The sequence below is a fragment of the Notamacropus eugenii genome, chromosome 2 (genome assembly GCF_028372415.1).
Source record: "Notamacropus eugenii isolate mMacEug1 chromosome 2, mMacEug1.pri_v2, whole genome shotgun sequence".
NCBI lineage: Eukaryota > Metazoa > Chordata > Mammalia > Diprotodontia > Macropodidae > Notamacropus > Notamacropus eugenii.
Genome location: NC_092873.1, coordinates 368,878,708 through 368,896,716, shown reverse-complemented (window position 1 = coordinate 368,896,716; position 18,009 = coordinate 368,878,708). Strand labels below are relative to the sequence as shown.

General features: G+C 39.5%; 1 protein-coding gene across 1 annotated transcript in view; it reads right to left on the bottom strand.

Moving 5' to 3' along the window:
* LOC140528704 (nuclear envelope pore membrane protein POM 121-like) overlaps nt 1–18,009 on the bottom strand; it is a 49,075-nt gene that overhangs the window by 19,573 nt on the left and 11,493 nt on the right. Inside the window, exons 2-4 of the mRNA XM_072646774.1 lie at nt 9,601–10,253; nt 7,272–7,358; nt 5,565–5,798 (exon numbers count right to left, since the gene is read on the bottom strand). Coding sequence (XP_072502875.1) covers nt 5,565–5,798; nt 7,272–7,358; nt 9,601–10,253 — 974 coding nt within the window. The remainder of the gene's footprint in view (nt 1–5,564; nt 5,799–7,271; nt 7,359–9,600; nt 10,254–18,009) is intronic.

Here is an 18,009-nt window from a genome sequence, read left to right as displayed (position 1 = left end):
ATAGTTTTCTTAATTTCAATTTTATTAATCTCTCCTTTGGTTTTCAGTATTTCTAATTTGGTATTTACTTGGGGATTTTCAATTTGTTCTTTTTCTAGCTTTTTCAACTGCAAGCCTAAGTCATTGATCTCCTCTTTCTCTATTTTATTTATGTAAGCATTCAGAGATATAAAACTTCCCCTAATAACTGCTTTTGCAGTATCCCATAAGTTTTGGTATGTTGTCTCACTATTGTCATTCTCTCGAATGAAATTGTTGATTGTTTCTATGATTTCTTCTTTAACCCAACCCTTCTTTAGAATTAGATTATTTAGTTTCCAATTGATTTTTGGTTTCTCTTTCCATGGCCTTTTATTACATGTAATTTTTAATGCATTATGATCTGAAAAGGATGCATTGATTATCTCTACCTTTCTGCACTGGATTGTGAGATTTTTATGTCCTAGTACATGGTCAATTTTTGTAAATGTTCCATGTACCGCTGAGAAAAAAGTATATTCCTTTCTATTCCCATTTAATTTTCTCCAAAGATCTATCATATCTACCTTATCCAGAGTTTTATTTACCTCCTTAACCTCTTTCTTGTTTATTTTGAGGTTGGATTTATCGAGTTCAGAGAGGGGGAGGTTGAGGTCCCCCACTAGTATAGTTTTGCTATCAATTTCTTCCTTCAACTCCCTCAACCTCTCCTCTAAGAATCTGGATGCTATACCACTTGGAGCATACATGTTTAGTAATGATATTGCTTCATTGTCTATGGTGCCTTTTAGCAGGATATAGTTTCCATCCTTATCCCTTTTGATTAGATCTATTTCTGCTTTTGCTTTGTCTGAGATTAGGATTGCTACTCCTGCCTTTCTTACATGAGCTGAAGCACAATATATTCTGTTCCATCCTTTGACCTTTATCCTATGTGTATCCCCCCATTTCAAATGTGTTTCTTGTAAGCAGCATATTGTTGGATTATGGCTTTTAATCCATTCTGCTATCCGTCTCCGTTTTATTGGAGAGTTCATTCCATTCACATTCACAGTTATGATTACAATCTGTGTATTTCCCTCCAACCTCTTTCCCACCATTTGTGCTTTTAGCTCTCCCGTCTCCCTTCCCCTCCTCAATAGTATTCACTTTTCTCCCCCTCCTCCTGCAGCCTTCCCCTCCTTCTTTTGACCCCCCTCCCTTTTAGTCCCCTTTACTCTTATTGCTTCTTTCCTCCCTTTTAGCCACCCTCCCCTTTCTTCCCCCTTCCCCTCCTACTACCTATAGAGCTAGTTAGGCTTATCTACTTAAGATTATTGTTCCCTCCTTTGAACAGATCAGATGAGAGTACCTCTCAAACAATGCTCATCTCCCTCCCCTCCTTCCCTCTACTATAGTTTTGTACTTCTTCCTGTGATATAATTTGCCATTTTCTGCTTCCCCCTTTCCACACCTCCTATTACATTCCCTTCTCATACTTAAATCATATTTTTGACATGACATCATTTACTTTATGCCCGTTCCCTCTATATATATCCCTTTTATCATAATAGCTGCACAGTTCTCAAGATTAACAGGTATCATCTTCCCTTATAGGGAGGTAAACAGTTTGCCCTAATTGAGTAGCAAGTTTTTGTTTTTGTTTTTTCCCCTCTGTTTACCTTTTTATGATTCTCTGGAGACCTGCATTTGAAGATCAAATTGTCTATTGAGTTCTGGTGTTTTGGTCAGGAAGCTCTGGAAATCCCTTATTTCGTTGAATGACTTTCTCCTTGCCTGAAATGTTATGCTGAACTTTGCTGGGTAGTTGATCCTTGGTTGAAGTCCCAACTCCTTTGCCTTACGGAATATTGGGTTCCAATTCTTTCGATCTTTTAATGTAGAAGCTGCAAGGTCCTGTGTGATCCTGACTGTGTGTCCTTGATATTTGAATTGTTTCTTTCTGGCTGCTTGTAGTATTTTCTCCTTCACTTGATAGCTCTGGAATTTGGCAACTATATTTCTTGGGGTTTTGAGTTTGGGATCCCTTTCGGGAGGGGAACGGTGGATTCTTTCGATGACTATTTTGCCCTCTGAGTCTAGTACTTCTGGACAGTTTTCCTTGATGATTTCCTGGAAGATATTGTCCAGACTCTTTTCTTCATCATGGGTTTCTGGCAGGCCAATAATTCTTAGATTTTCTCTCCTGGATCTATTTTCCAGGTCAGTTGTTTTTCCAATTAAATATTTTACATTTTCTTCTATCTTTTCATTCTTTAGATTTTGTTTGACTGATTCTTGTTGCCTCATTGAGTCATTAGTTTCTACTTGCCCAATTCTAATCTTCATCGTATTGTTTTCTTCAGTTAGCTTTTGCATCTCCTTTTCCATCTGACCAATTTTTCCCTTTAAGGAGCTATTTTCTCCATTTAATTTTTGTACTTCTTTTTCCATTCGACCAATTTTCCCAGTTAGGTTTTGGGTTTCCTTTTCCATCTGATCAATTTTCCCAATTAGGTTTTGGGTTTCCTTTTCCGTTTGATTAACTCTTCCTTTTAGGGAATTATTCTCTCCAGTTAATTTTTGAACTTCCTTTTCCATTTCTTCAATTTTCTTTTTCAGAGTGATGTTCTCATCAGTGAATTCTTTTTTTATAATTTTAAAATCATTGGCCAGTTTTTCTTTTATATCCTTCTTCAGATGTTCCAGGTAATCTAGTTGTGCTTGCGAGAAATTCATAGTCCCATCTGAGGTTTCAGATGGAAGTACAGTCTCAGCTCTGACCTCTTTGGTGTTTGTGTTTTGGTCCTTATCCCCATAGAAAGATTCTATGTTTCTTTCACTTTTCGTCTGCTTTTTCCGATTCATGATGTTGGCTGAGAGTTGTAGCTTTTGGTTCTTTCAGTCAGAAGATACAGATCTTTTAAGTTGAGTTGATGTGTGTCTAGGCTAAAAGCAGGCTTTTTTTTTGTTGTTGTTGTTTCCCAGATCAACCCTGGGGTTAGCTTCTTAGGTGTGTGGGAGGGGTGGTCTGGTCTCAGGAGATCTCCTCAGCTGACTTGAGGCAAAGGCAAGGTCAGCGGATGGTGATCCCAGCTTCCCTATTGTCTTCCCTTTTCCCCTGGAGGGCTGGGGCATGCCTAGAAGCTAATGCGTGTTCCCGCCCCTCCTGGGTCTCGTCTCCTGGCGCTGAGGCTTGCCTGGGTCTCAGTGCGAATTTTCTCTGCCCTGGGTCGTCTGTCCCTCCAGATCGCCTCCGCCACAGTAGGAAGAATCTCCCCTTGCCACTTTTCCAGCCTCTGGTGTTATGAGACCACCCGCCCCCTTCTGCTGTTCCCGCTGATCCAGGATTAATCTGGGGAAGAATTTTATGGTTCCCTCACGGTCATCAGGGGGGAGGAGAGAGCACTTACTGATCACTCTGCCATCCCAGTTCCTGGAAGTTCAAGTAGTGACCCACCGAAGTCCGTCTTCAGGCTGAAGATTTCAAGGACTGCTGCGCTGATGTCTGGCACTCAGCGGCTCTCACCGGCTCGGCCTGGCTTATCTCCTGCTCCGCTGGTCTTGCCCGCCACTCTCGGGCTCCTCTGGTCCCCTCCGCCCTGCCGCGCTGACCGCGCCGCGCTGCGCTGTGTGCCGGGATCTTACCCCCGCGGAACAGATCCCTCCCGTGGACCCTCCGGTCCAGCCTGGGCTCTGAATCCGTCAAAGTCCGTCACCCACTGGATTCTACACCTCCAAAGTCTGTGGGTTATTTTTCAGTCATGTTCGACTCTTCATGACCCCACCTGAGGTTTTCTTGGCAAAGACACTGAAGTGGTTTGCAATTTCCTTCTCTAACTAATTTTACAGATGAGGAACTGAGGTAAACATTGTTAAGTGACTTACCCAGGGTCACACAGCTAGTGTCTGAGGCCAGATTTGAACTCAGAAAGACGAGTCTTCTGACTCCAAGGCCTGGTGCTCTATCCACTAAGCCACCTAGCTGCCCTCATAGACAATCACAGACTTATAAATTTAGAGGAGAGGTTCCCAAAGTTATTTGGTCCACCAACCCTTTTCCAAAAAATAAAAATAAAAAACTTATGGAAGTTAATGTTGAAAACTAAAAACAAGTAAATTAATAAATTTGAGGAAAAAAATTACTCAATGCCTCCCTGGAAATCTACTTTTTTAAATCATTTAACTTTTTTTGAAATTTGCATCATTTCAAAAAAATATAACATATATTGAAAATGATGCACCTTCAATTTAATAATTTATTGTATATTTGTTTTTTTTCTGCATTGAAATTTTGATGGCAATACTATATAGACATATAGTATTGTATTTTAAACAAGTCATTACATGCACATATTCCTGCCAATGCAAGCTGGACTTCCCAATAATGTACTACATGCTTGTCTGCCAACACCTGCTTGTTAAGACCTGTTGGCAGACTTGAACACTCATCAGTTATAACTTGTATTTTGTTTGTTTATTAGGAAAATAATGTAATCACTAAGACTTCAACTGTTATACGAGAGATGAAACATATACGAAGTTTTTCAAAATTTTCTCCTTTTCTCTTCTTTCCTCATATTTCCACCACTCCCTTATTTATGTTAAATTCCTCCCCCACAATTGTACCCAAGGCTACTATTAGCCCCCAGAATCATCCCAGCACCCCTCAGGGATCAGTATCACTTACTCTGGGAACCTATGATCTAGAGTTTGAAGGGACTTCAGAGACCATCTGTTTCAACCCTATCAATCTACAGATAAGGAAACTGAGGCCAAAAGAGGTTAAGTGACTTTCCCCAGATCAGAGAGCTAGACTTGGACTTGAACCCAGGACATCCTCTTTCTTCTCTGGCTTCAGTAATCTTTTCACTGTGCCAGACTACCAAGACAGTAGATGTCTCCATTTAAAAATATAAATAAGAGCTGCAGCTTTCAAACACGGTTAAATGACTTTCCTAGGGTCACACACTTAGTAAGAAGGAAGATATCTCAGGAAGATAAGTCTTTCTTACTCCAAGCCTAGCACTCTGTGTACTATGGCACCTCCTAGTTGCTCATAATAAGTATGTTTACTAAGTGGTTTTTCTTTATCACGAGGAAGGGTTCAGTCTGGAGAAATGGAGGTGGTATTGAAATGATGGTGGCATAAATATGAGGCATCAATAAAACATTTTTTTTAAAAAGAAAGGCAGACTCTATGTTCTCATATATGCTTTGCACTCTATAACAACTAGAAAGGCAGTGAGATACAAGAAAACAAGCATTTAATGCCTGGCACTATGTCTTGGGATAAAAATACAAGAAAAAAGACAGTCCCTGCTTGGAGGAACTCACATTCCAATGGGAAAAGACAACACATAAAAGAAAATGTTCCTCTCCAACACATACTTCTCAGTGTAACTTTCTGAGGCTAAATTATAGATCACTTCCTCATCTACATTGGGAATTTCCACACTGGGAGTTCCCTACTCCGAAGAAATCACATGTCCAGAACAACAACAGAAACACTCCTGAAAGGGGGGAAACAGGGGAACAGTTGACCCAGTAAGAGGCAAGGCAGACATTCAACACAACTCTTGTGGATGGACCTAACAAGGACTTACCTCCAAAAAGGCAATCTCATCATTTTTTGTGAAGAAATGTTCAATCTCTTTTTTCATAGACTCAATTTCCCCCTTTTTCTTCTGCAGGACCTGACTAACATGGTCATATTTATCCAAAACTCTCTTTTCATCATTTTTCAGCTTCCTCAGAGAACTCTTCTCATCTGATTCAATGAGGGCTTTCATTTCTTTATATTCATGTGTCAACAAGTTCATCTTTCTGGCTGCTGTTTCCTAAGGGATCCAAAGAAGATTCTGATTTGGAGTGACTTTAAATAAGATGGAAAAGCCCCAGTGCTTTTACAGAGCTCTTTCTCTACCCCATGACAGTCATTTCACCAGAGTAGTGACCCAAGCTAAGGGCAACATCTGCCCTCTGATTGCAAATGGAATTACTCAATTACTCAAATCCATTTTTCCCATGGGAAACTTCCAAATATTTGAAGACTCTAGTCACTGCCTGAGGTATGGTTCCCTCAAATCCTAGAGGGGAACCTCTGGGCATGCCCCCTAATTTGTCAACATCTCTACATAGCAGGCAGAGGATGAACTGGGTATAAGGCTACCTTTTAAATTAATGATTTAAATGACTCACTATTTGACTTGCTCAACATTGATTCTCAGCTCTCAAGGAGAGTTAGAATGCCTTGTAAGACCTATAGAAGCATAGAATCTTTGGGGGTGGAAAGGATCTTAGATGTCATCTGATCCAATATTCCCCACTCTAAAGCAATCTCCAAAAAGTGGTCTTTGGGGCTTTGTTGGAACACACCCAGGGATGGAGAACTTAGTGCTTCACAAAGCAACCAGTTCCATTGAGAGATGATTTTAATTGGTGCAAAGTTCTTATTAGTGGACTGGAATGACAGTGAGCTGAATTATGGCTCTTCCAACTCACTAGTTCAATCACTAGACCTCTCCTTGTAAACAGAATCAATAAATTTCATCTTCCCTATGGTAGATCTCCAAATAGTTAAAAGTTTTAATCTTCAAATTAGAGTCAAAAGATTTTAGGTATGGGTCTCTCTAATCCTGCATGAGAACCTCTGGGCACAACCCCAATTTGTCAACATCTCCACTAAAATGGGACAACTGGGAGTCAGTGAGATAGCTATTATGGGGTCCCTATTGGGGAAAAGCCATAATAAATAGTAAGAGGTGAGAGCCATAAATTTAAACTCTGTGAAATGTCGAAGCCCAGTCATGGTAACCTGTTAAACTCATAATTCAGACACTGAGTCATAACTCAGATAATGTGTTCATTAACATTCATAACACAAACATGGTGACCAATTTGTGACCAATTCATGATCATTACACAGTCCTGTGTTTGGGCATTTACCCAACAACATTGGCTTAACACCCAGGCTTAGAAATGAGCTCATTACTAAACAGAAAACCAAAAAATATCCACCAATCCACAATGAAGCACTCTGTGGCTCCTCCTCCCTTTATCTGATTTCTATAATTACCACTAGACTTTCCTGGGGTCTTTGTGGGGATCCTCTGAATCATCAAGCAGCCACCTCAGATTGTCCCTATTTTTAAGTATTCATGATGATTAATTAAATCCTATAATCAATTGGTAGTCCCTTGACTTCTTTCTTTCATATCAAACTTACTCTACAATGTGGAGAAGGTACAGCATTCCCCAGCCAGGGGAATTCTGGACCTTAAAGTCACCCAAACCTGGCATTGTTTACTTACCTGGACTGTGAGCTGTTTCAACTTTAGATCTTTCAAGGTCTTACAGAGATGATCATGTGTCATCATCAGCTTCTGCTTCATCTTGAACTGCAATTAAAAATAACAGGGGTGAGAAGTGATTGGCTGGCAGTGTTCGTCAGCCCAATGCCCATGATGCTCCCAGAGGCTGCTCCCAGAGCTGTCTCCCTGTTGTATCTCAAACACTGCCTTTGTAAAGAACTAATTTTCCATGCCAATTCTCTTTTTCTGTACTTCAAAATATATGGGAATGATCATTTTAGTTGTTTTTGTTATGTTCAGAACAAAGAATTAATAATTTTTAAAAAATCAACAAAAAATTTAATTTTAAAAAGAAGTCATTTCAAGCCACTCACACAGTGCCTTGGCCCTCTCACTTTAAGTGACTCATTTTCATCTCCCAAATAATCTTGTGATATGTTGTGGATTATCTCTCCAGTTTTACAGATGAAGAAACATACTCAGAGTTCCTAACTTGCTGCAAGGCCTTGGACAGGTCATTTCAATTTTCTGGATCTTGGTAGTCTCTCTTGCAAAAAGGGAAGATTTAGACTATTAGGTGTTTTTATCTTAAAGTCTGTGAACTTATTCTTTTAATAGTCTGGTAATTACATTTCTCTATAATTGGTTTCTTTAATGATCCTATATATTATATTTTATTTTATGCATCAAAAAAACACTATTCTGAGAAGGGGGAGGCAGGCTTATATAAGGGGTATATATAAAAAAAAGTAAGAATCCTGCAAATCAAGGATATCTACGGTTACCTACAGCTCTCACATTCTTACTGTGACTTGTCCAAGGTCATACATCCAGTTCACGGAAGGCTTGATTCCAAGCTCAAACAGGGTATGGACATAGAAATGGGGATGAGGGAAGAGGTTAGCATTTTGACAATAAGGTTGCATCTAATCTCTTTAGAACCAGGAAAGAACTTCATTTCAAAAATGAATGTTAAAAAATAAAAGATTAAAATATTTTTGAAAACAAAAAGGGAGGGAGGGAAGATGGTGGTTAGAGTTCATAAGGCTCAAAGACTGTTTACAAAAATGCTCTGGGCTTCACAGATCTCATCATAGTTCAATTCAAGAATTTATTAGATACCTACTATTATATCCTAGGAGGTTCATATACCAAAAAAAAAAAAAATAACGAAAACAGTTCCTCCTTGTCAAGGAGTTTACATTTTATTAGAAGATACAACAAATAACTCCCCCCCAAATAAATGAATGAATGAATGAATACTAACAGAGAAGTTTTGAGGCATTTTTGGCCTGGAACTGAGATGGACAGAGAGAGACAGAGAAAGTCAGAGAGAAAGGGACAGAGATTTACTGGGTAGAACTGATTGACTCTGTATTTTTGATCATAGGATTTAAGAGTTGGAAGGAGCCTTAGGGATCACCTAAGCTTATACTCCTTCATTTTACAAGTGAGAAAATGGAAAGCAACAGGAGAAAGAGCTTTGGCTTTGAAATAAGAGGACAAGGGTTCGAATCCCACCTCAAACATTTACTACTTCTGTTACCCTGGTCAAGTCACTTTGACCTCAGTTCCTGATCTGCTAATATCTATTACCCTATAAAGACAAGGAAACAAAGTCTCTCATCTCAGCTTCATGATTTTAGGGCAGTGACTTTAATCCTCGGGGAAACTGAAAAGAGACCCTCTTCTCACTCTCCCATCATACATTTCAAAATAACTTTAGGACCTATGATTCCCCAGATTTAGCAATACTGACTCACAGGGAGGGACCTCTAGATTCACCTAGCACCTCTCTGAAAAAATTCTGGGGAGGAAATCTCCCTTGATCAAAGCACATTAGCATTAACCCTGCAATTTGTAAGTTACCTGGGGCCCTGAGGGGGGTAGGTGACTTGTCCAGGGTGACACGGCCACTATAGAGGAGGCAGGGCTTGAACCCCCTCAAGGAAGCCCTCTCTCGTGGACTGTGGCCTTTTCTCCTAACAAGTCTGGGCACGGGGCAGGATGACTTCGCCTCCTCCTACAGACCAAGAAACTAACACGCTCTCACAGAAAAAGGGATCGAAGCACCTTTGCCCACCTAGGTAGACAGAGAGTAGGTGCCCACATCCACAAGCCCCCTACCTGTTTCTTGCCTCAACTACAGGTTCTTCCCCCTGAAGGCTCGAATCCCGGCAGAGGAGAAATTAATCCTGGCACTGGGAAATTGAAGATAAGCTAGGTTGTAGCTACCTGCTGACCGCAAGGGCCTGCGGCTTACCCAGAGCCGCTGTCTGGCCTGGGACGTTCCCTCCACTGGACCTCTCCCCACTACCCCTCTACCCACCTTCAGCTGGGGCCTGTCCACATTCAGAGCCAGTGGGGAGCAGGTCTTGTGCCCCACCAGGCAGACGCTGCAGATGCAGACGCCATGCTGAGGGCAAAAGAATTCTTGGAGGCGGCTGTGCTCGGGGCACTTGCGACTGAGCGGCTTCAGCTCGTGGCTCTGGAAAGTGGGGTTGTCCAGGTGCGGCTGCAGGTGCTCCTGGCAGAAGGATGCCATGCAGGTGAAGCACGTCTTGGCAGCGGGAGCCTGCAAGCAGTAGTCGCAGGCCATGCTCCCGTCCTTCCCCTGGGCTGCCTTCGTGGACTGCAGGTTCGAGGACTCGCCATCTCGGGGCGCACTGTGGGGCTGCCCCGAATCCCGGAGGCTCTGGGCTTGCAGCACCTGCTTTACCACCTCACACAGCGCCGTGTTCTTCTTCAGCTGGGGCTTCTCCCAGAAGCACTGCCAGCACCGGGAGCAGTAGAAGCTGGAGCTCTGGCCGCCCCACACCTCGTCCAGGCAGGGCGAGCAGAAGTTGTGGCCGCACGGGATAGTAACGGGCTCCCGGAAGAGCCTCAGGCACATGGAGCAGGTCAGCTCATCAGTCAGGGTCTCCAGCTCAGCCATCGGGATGTGCTGCTGACCCAAAGGACTGAACTCACTCTGCAAGACCGCTGCAGAAGAGAGAGAAATGAAACTAATGGGAATTCATGGGGGGAAGGGGGGGAGGAGAAGGGGGAAGAGGGAACGGTGGGATGGCCCTGGGGGTTGTTAAAGGAAAGTATCAATATTCTGCCATTTAGAACCAAGTAGGCCAGAAAGAGTTGCATTTCATTGAACATTCTACAGTGAAGCCAACAGCCATTTGTAAGAAACTTGCTCATTCTAAACAGAGTAAAATACTCACTGTGAAACCAGGAAAGTTCTCCTTTTATTGTAGCCAATTATTCTACATTCCTAGCGAACCAGTCTCTTCTTAATGAAGAATGGGCATGTTCACACAAATGCAATGCTTTTTATATTGTTCCCAATTCGAATTTCCCACTTTGCTCTCCATTGCCTAGATGCAGCCTCCTGAACTTCCCACTTCATGTTCTCCTCTCCGATAGGTTCTCCTTCAAACAGCTCCTGAAGTATACCTACAAGTTTCTGACCTTTGACCTGATCAGAAGCCTGCTTCTTCTAGGTCACAACTCTGATTAGAACCAGTCACCTCTGACTTACATTCTGCTATCACTCAAAGCTGGGAGGAGTTTTAATCCTGTGAAAATAGAATTCCTCCTTTTGTTTCCCATCAATTCTCCCTCTTCTTTTTTTTCAAATTTTGTTTTTGCATCTTTAATATTTCCTTACTCTTTTTCTCATATGAATTCTTCCCCTTAACTATCCCCCCTTCAAGTAAATATAGGAAGGGAAGGGGGAGAAGTTGATGGAGGCATTAACAAATTACAAGGGGTCAGTCCCTTTTTATAAGTACAGATACAAAGACCCAAAAGAAAAACAATGATGAGTAATCAATTGCTCCTTTAAGATTCACAAATCTCTTTTCATCCAGCTATCTGGCAGGGAACATCATCTGATGAAGTCCTCTGGTCTGGACAACTGTTCCAGCCATCTCCAGCACACCATCTCAGCACCTTCTCATCACCTTCGTGTAGAAATCTGCCCTCTTATGTCCATTCTCCTATAAAATTGCTCTCCTTACAGAATCAAAATTGGAAACTTGGCCTATTGTCCATTATTTGTTCCCCTGCTAGGAGGAGGAGATGCCCCTAAGGAATCAACAACAGGCCCCAATACCTACACAAATACATTGAGTAATCAGTTTTAACACAATATATGTCAAGTCATAAAACAGTTCCAACTTCTAGTAATGTTATGCTTCTTTTGAGGCATTTACAAAATAAGACCACCAACCATTCTTCTTTTAACATTAACTAACAGAATAATATACTGATTTCACAAGCACTTGACCTAATTTTCTTTATACTATTACTAAGGATTAAAGGACTCTAACTTATACAGGAATATATACCAGTAACAGGTGTCAGGACTAAATAGTTGTTGGATTGAAATCCTAAGCCTAATAGCTTAACCTTAGATTTACATCTTAAGCTCAGATGTCCCTGTACTGACCTATTATTTAATAGATCTGGTATTATGCTTAGAAAACTTTTGATTATAGGAATTTGCCACTAAGAGTAGGGACATAACTAAAGCAAGGGAACATTTCCCTAACATTTCTCTAAAATCAACTCCTGGCAGAAGTTTTGGAGACTGTCAACTGGCATCTAGCTGGACTTAAAGTCTTCCAGGTGTCAGAGGGGGAAAATGAGTCAGAAGCATCCTACTTCAGTTCAGGTGGAGAACTTGTTCTCTCAATCTTCCCATGATATCACCCCTTTGCAGATAAGATCTACATCTTACAGGGTTGCTGGCATCAGTGGCTCAGACAACCTTTCTCGGTATCCACCCCTGGAGTCAGACTCAGAAAAACAGTCAATTAACAGTCTCGTAAAATCTTAAAATAGCAAGCTCCAATAATCATCTTTGGTTATGTCTATAACCTCACATCTTTAAAGTGAGTCTTAAGTAGCCTGCATGCCTTTCTTTACTTGTTCTAGTTTCTGATTAAATAGCAACTAATAATGTTTAATATAAAATTTTGGAATAATCTCTTTGTTCTCTCTGAAGCAAACTCAGAGAACGCCTCTTCCTATGTCAACAAAGCCAGCCAGGGCTGACTCTACATTCCTTAGGAGACCTTTAACCTAAGACACTATCTTGAATAATGGAACTTTCCTTTATATCTTATTATCTATAGACATATACTATGTTATGGCATATTAATGGTAAAGAAAATATAGACATCTTAGGTCATAATTTCTATTGAACTTTGTTTACCCTTTCCTATGTCAGTTATCTGTTTAGGGCAGGAAGCCTGCCATTCACTAGAGGTGGGATTTTCTTCCTTGTCACCGAGACATATGTTTATACAGCCTGGAATTGCAAGGCCCAACCGACATTACTTTGTTAATTGTCTTGTCTTACTGAATTTATGATTTGTTCAACTAGGAGAGTTCCTTTCTCACGGCAAAATGTATATAAGCCAGAAGATTTCCGCACTGGGTAGCCAGAACATTTCTGGTTCCATAATGCATTATGTTACCGTTTTCTTTAATAGGGAATTGATTAATTAATTAATTAAATCATAAAATGTATGCATTTAGCCTGTTGCCTTTTCTTTAACCAAGTTTTCAGGTCAACACAACATAAAATCAAATTTACCATTGAGATCATAAATTATTGCCCTAGTAGATTGGCATCTGTTTCTCAACCTTCTCTATTATTTTCTAACCATGCTCAGTCTAAAAGAATGACATACACATATGATAAATTCAAACACTAACTTCAACTCATGTTTAGGTCATGGAATGAATTCAAATCAAAATAGAAACATTTAACATTTGCATCAAGGCAAAAATATAACACCCCCCCCCCCCAAGAAATTTATACTGAAATTCTTTTCCCCAAACTGAAGATGTCTCTGATTTAGACTCAGTAATTAACTCCATCAATTGTGTTAATACACAATTGCTGTCACTTCATTTTGAAACATGTAAGAACCTTACATGTTTATTATATACAACTTTATTACAGTTAACTTTAAATCTCAGTCTTAGTCTATGGGATAATGATTCAACATTGTATTTGTGCCTTTGTTTCTTTTCCATCATCTAATTGTTCTCATAACATTTGGAAACAATGTTCTATTCTAGGAATTTTATCATTTACAAGACTACATGAGAGTACCAATTTAACCAATTGAAGTATAGAATAACTACTCATTCAGATTGACCATTTGCCTTGATTACAGAAATTTGCCATAAAAAGGAAAAGCTAGGACCTGACTAGATAACCCAGACTCAGCAATAACAGTCACGTCTTCTCTGAGTAGCTTATGGCCTTTCCCACAGATTATGGGTTATTGAGATTAGAACACAATTTGTTATTGTCCCAGAAGTTTTAAACAAAATTTTACCAGGACCCACATGTTAAATTTTAAATTTGTCGTAAAAGGCAAACACTAGAAATCAATTTTGTTAACTTTAAGAGACAAGTTTGGAAGCTGACAGCTTTCTGACCCAGATGTTGCCTTAGTAAGACTTCCTTGGCTTTCCAGCCCCAGGGTCATTACCTGCTGGACCTTTTCTTCCCCTCTCCCTCCTTCTATTTTGTCAAGTAGGGAAAGGTAAGCTCTTTCTTCCTTATTTGATCTGGGATAAATAGAAAAACCCTGTAACTGTTTGCATTTTACCCAAACTCCTCAAATATCAGGGTTTCACCACCAAACTCAGAAAATTCACAGTCAGTTTGAGTAAAATTTCAGTATCAAGTTATTACAACAAATTAGCTTACAAATAGATATTTGGTAGGCCTTCTAAAAATCATACAAAATATTTTACAAAACATTTCTTTGTCAAAGTATTTCTCCCTTCAGAGAAGTTCAAAAGTTATCCTAATAGTGTTTCTTTAATCCCACAAAATTCCCATATTAAGTAAAAACAATTTTTAACTGAAACTTTTAAATGAAAACAAAACTTGGAAGTATATTATTTCTTAAATTACAATATTTCAAACTAGAATGACTTAACAGCTTTTTAACCCATCCATCATTTTTTTTAACAATGTCATTCCTAATATAACAACATTCAGATATGAGAAATTACTTTTTAAACAATCCATTATCAATTTAGGTGAATGCATTTCCAAATCAGCTTGCACAGAGAATACATTTTAATTTTAATTAAATTAATTTAATTTTAAACCATTATATACATTTTCATAATAGTCAAGATTTCAAAATGGAAATTGATATTATTACTTATTTATAACCAAATATAATAGTTTTAAACTATCAAATTTTATCATTTCCTTTAAAAAAACCTCACTTGTATGCAACAAAATCCAGATTTAAAAATTACCTTAACACCATTTCTACTCAAAGAGAACTTTAGAAATACAATACAATTTAGAAATATAGTAATAACAAACAACAACTTCAGCTGATGTCAATTGCATTTCCAGAAGTTATTGATCTTATTACTTTTGGTATTTAAAACCTATTTCAAATTTATCACATATGGAACAATTACCTTAGAGAGATAATGACAATGTTATGTCTAACATATGCTCATTTTTGTGTCAAGCACTTTATAATCCAAAGGTCAAATAACAATAGGAAAACATTTTAATTATATATACATACATATCCATACATCCATATACATTCACATGTATATATACATACATTCATACATCGTACACACACACATACAAATATAGATAGATATTCTTAAGTTTAACACCTCTGGCCTTTTAAAAGGAAATATCATCCAAATTTATACATTTCTCCCCAAAAGACATATGGCTGTATATTCCCAGCTTTGAACTACCCCTCCTCCCCTTTGGCATTTTAATTTGTAAATCTCATCCTTCAGAAAAGGTTTTACAAAAAAGTTTGAATCAGATTAGCTAAAGAGTTTAGCTCAAACAAAAGGTCTAAGGAATTTGAACAAGATATGGTCCCCTATCCTCCCAAGCAGAAACTTTTGGAGTTTCATAATTAATTGAACCAATATTTTTACCATAATCAATACCAATATTGAATTCAATAAAACTGTCCCATAGATCTCTCCTGGAAGGAGATAGATATAATCAATTCCTTCTAACTTTCCATCATTAAGTCAAGCTACAAATTTTCCTTTTCAACCCCTCACCTTGCACTCTTTTACATTCCCAAATCTTCTGAAGTAAGATGGGGGAAGGGAGTGGTTAAGAACTCATGGGCCTGAGGGCACATGAACTAGCTGCTGTTCCACCCCACCCAAATCCTTCCTTTTTCTATTCTACCTTCCTAATCTTCACTCAGACCACTTCTGCCTTCCTTCACATTTCAAATAAATTAAATACTTCTTCAGCAATGAAGGACAAACACAAATTAAATATTTACCAATTTCATTCAGCTTTCTTGTACCTTAAAAAAGCTACAAATTAAGTTAAATGCCTAACAATTTATACACCAAGAGAACCATATTTCTCCCCTTATTTTGCAACTTTGCCTTATTTCCCTCTCAGCCCGTGCTTCCTCTGGGCTGCTTGGTTTCTGATTCTCTATCAGTTCTAAAAAGCTGCTGACTATTTAGCTTTTAGCCTCCTGTTCCAATTTGGCCAGTGTTGGAACTCAAAAGAAAAGAATCCCAATCTCCCACTGAAAGCTAAGATGGACGTTCTCTCCCAATGTTCTCTTTCTCTAATTACAGAAATTATTTGGAATTTTCCTTCTTAGATATTTCTCATCACAACAAACTTACAAATAAGACATTAGACAAGATAGCATGAATGAAAAACCAATTTAGAATTCAAATTCACACTGGTCAAAAGAAAACTCAGAGTTGTAATTTACTCTTTTAGTCAATTTCAAATGGCTATCCTTCCCCGAGACCTCTGCCTCTCCCAGCACCATGGACATGCTGAGATATTTCCACATCCTCCACTAAGGGATTATTTTTGGAGGGGTGCTTTTCTTTCCTTGTTCCCATCCTACCTCCCTGAACTGAAATCTTTTTATCTTACAATTTCTCTGTGGCTTCTCCCTTCTGTTCTCACAGGTCCCTGATAAGCCACCCTCCTTTGGTTTGCTCACTTTTATCAGAATCCCTCTCAGACCTGTAGGGTACTCCAACCATCAAGGTAATACTTAAATAGTCAGTTTTCTTACTATGACCTATGCACAGGGTCTAGAATTTTCCCCAAGGGATTATCTGGAATTATGCTTACAAGAGAGTCCCTTTCCTTTTCATTAGGGGAACTTTTCCTTATTTTTCCTTTACAGGGGAATCCATCCCTTCTTCTGTAGCCTTATTTTCTTTATTCCCCATCCTATCTTCCTTCTGAGACTTCAGACAGACTGTTCCACTCATGTACCTTTTTCTTTTTCTTCCTGTGCCAGGTACCTACTTCCCTTCCTTTTTTTCCTTTTCCTTTCTGTCCCAGGTATCTACTCTCTTTCTTGCCTTACTTTTTTCTTTTCTTTGCAGTGGCCTCTTTAATTAATCTGGTCCTGAGATTCTTAACAGTCTGGAAGTGAAAGTGTGGAAGCATGAGATCCATTTAAAATTAATGGGACATGTCTACCTCATCCTCCAGCACATCCTGTTCCAGATGTTCTCAAACCCAGACAAGCCCCCAAATTGTGAGAAAGGTGCTCATTCTAAACAAAGAACAATACTTACAGTGAAACCAGGAAAACACTCATTTTATTTTAGCCAATTATTCTATGTTCCTAGTGAACAGGTCTCTCCCTAATGGAGAGGATGCTTGCTTAGACAAATGCAAGCTTTTTATATTGTTCCCAATTTGAATTTCCCCCCTTGCTTTCCATCAGCTAGATGCAGCCTCTCGAACCTCCCACTTCACGATCTCCTCTCATAGTTTTCCCTTCAAATAGCTCCTTAAGCATGTGGACAAGCTTCTGACCTTTGACTCGATCAGAAGCCTGGTTCTGCTATCACTCAAAGATGGGAGGAGTTTTAATCCTGTCAAAACAGTAGTTCTCCTTTTGTTTGCCACAAATTTATTAAACACCTACTATGTGTCAAGTGATATTCTGTGAAAAATGATTATTAATAACAAATATCTTAGTTATTTAGAGCATCTCTGGACCACCCTAGTCACTACTCACTTCCTTCATGGACCCTTCCTTTCAAGGATTGAAAAAGATTACTTCCTACTTCCCCCTCCTCTCCCTCCCAGCCTCCATCTATACCTTAATCACGAATGGAAAAGAGGACGCTGCCCTTAGGTGCAGTGCCATTCATTGCAGGTCAGGGGGATGCTAGGTTCTTATTTCAACCTAAGTTAAATTTAACTCTCACTTAATCCAGTCCTTTAACTTTTGTTCCATCTACTTTCTTAAAGGGAAAAGTCTGGAAGACTTTTAGGTTGGAGAAGTATTATTCCTTAATATTTCTCTTGAACTAAAGAGGGAGGTTTTTACTATGCTTTCATGGATTGGAGGAAGAATGATTAGGACAACCTCTCCTCAGCACAAGATACCAACCCTAATGGCAGAGTTCCATCTACTAATGGGAAGTTAAGGAAAGGAAGAGATGGCTTCACTCAGTTGTTCTGTGAATTGCTACAAAGTGGAATCTGGAGACCCCAGCCAATCCCTGACAGTCTTTTCCACCCTGGGCCAGCAGGGCCTTTCCCAGTCTTGTACTCATTTGCCATCCCAAACCTCCTCCCTCGTCACTCAAGTTACACCTGTGATTTAGAACTGGAGGTACACTTAGAATAAACCACCTCATCCAGCTTCCTCATTTTACCCAGAGGAAACTTGGTACCAGAGAGGTGAAGCCATTCACT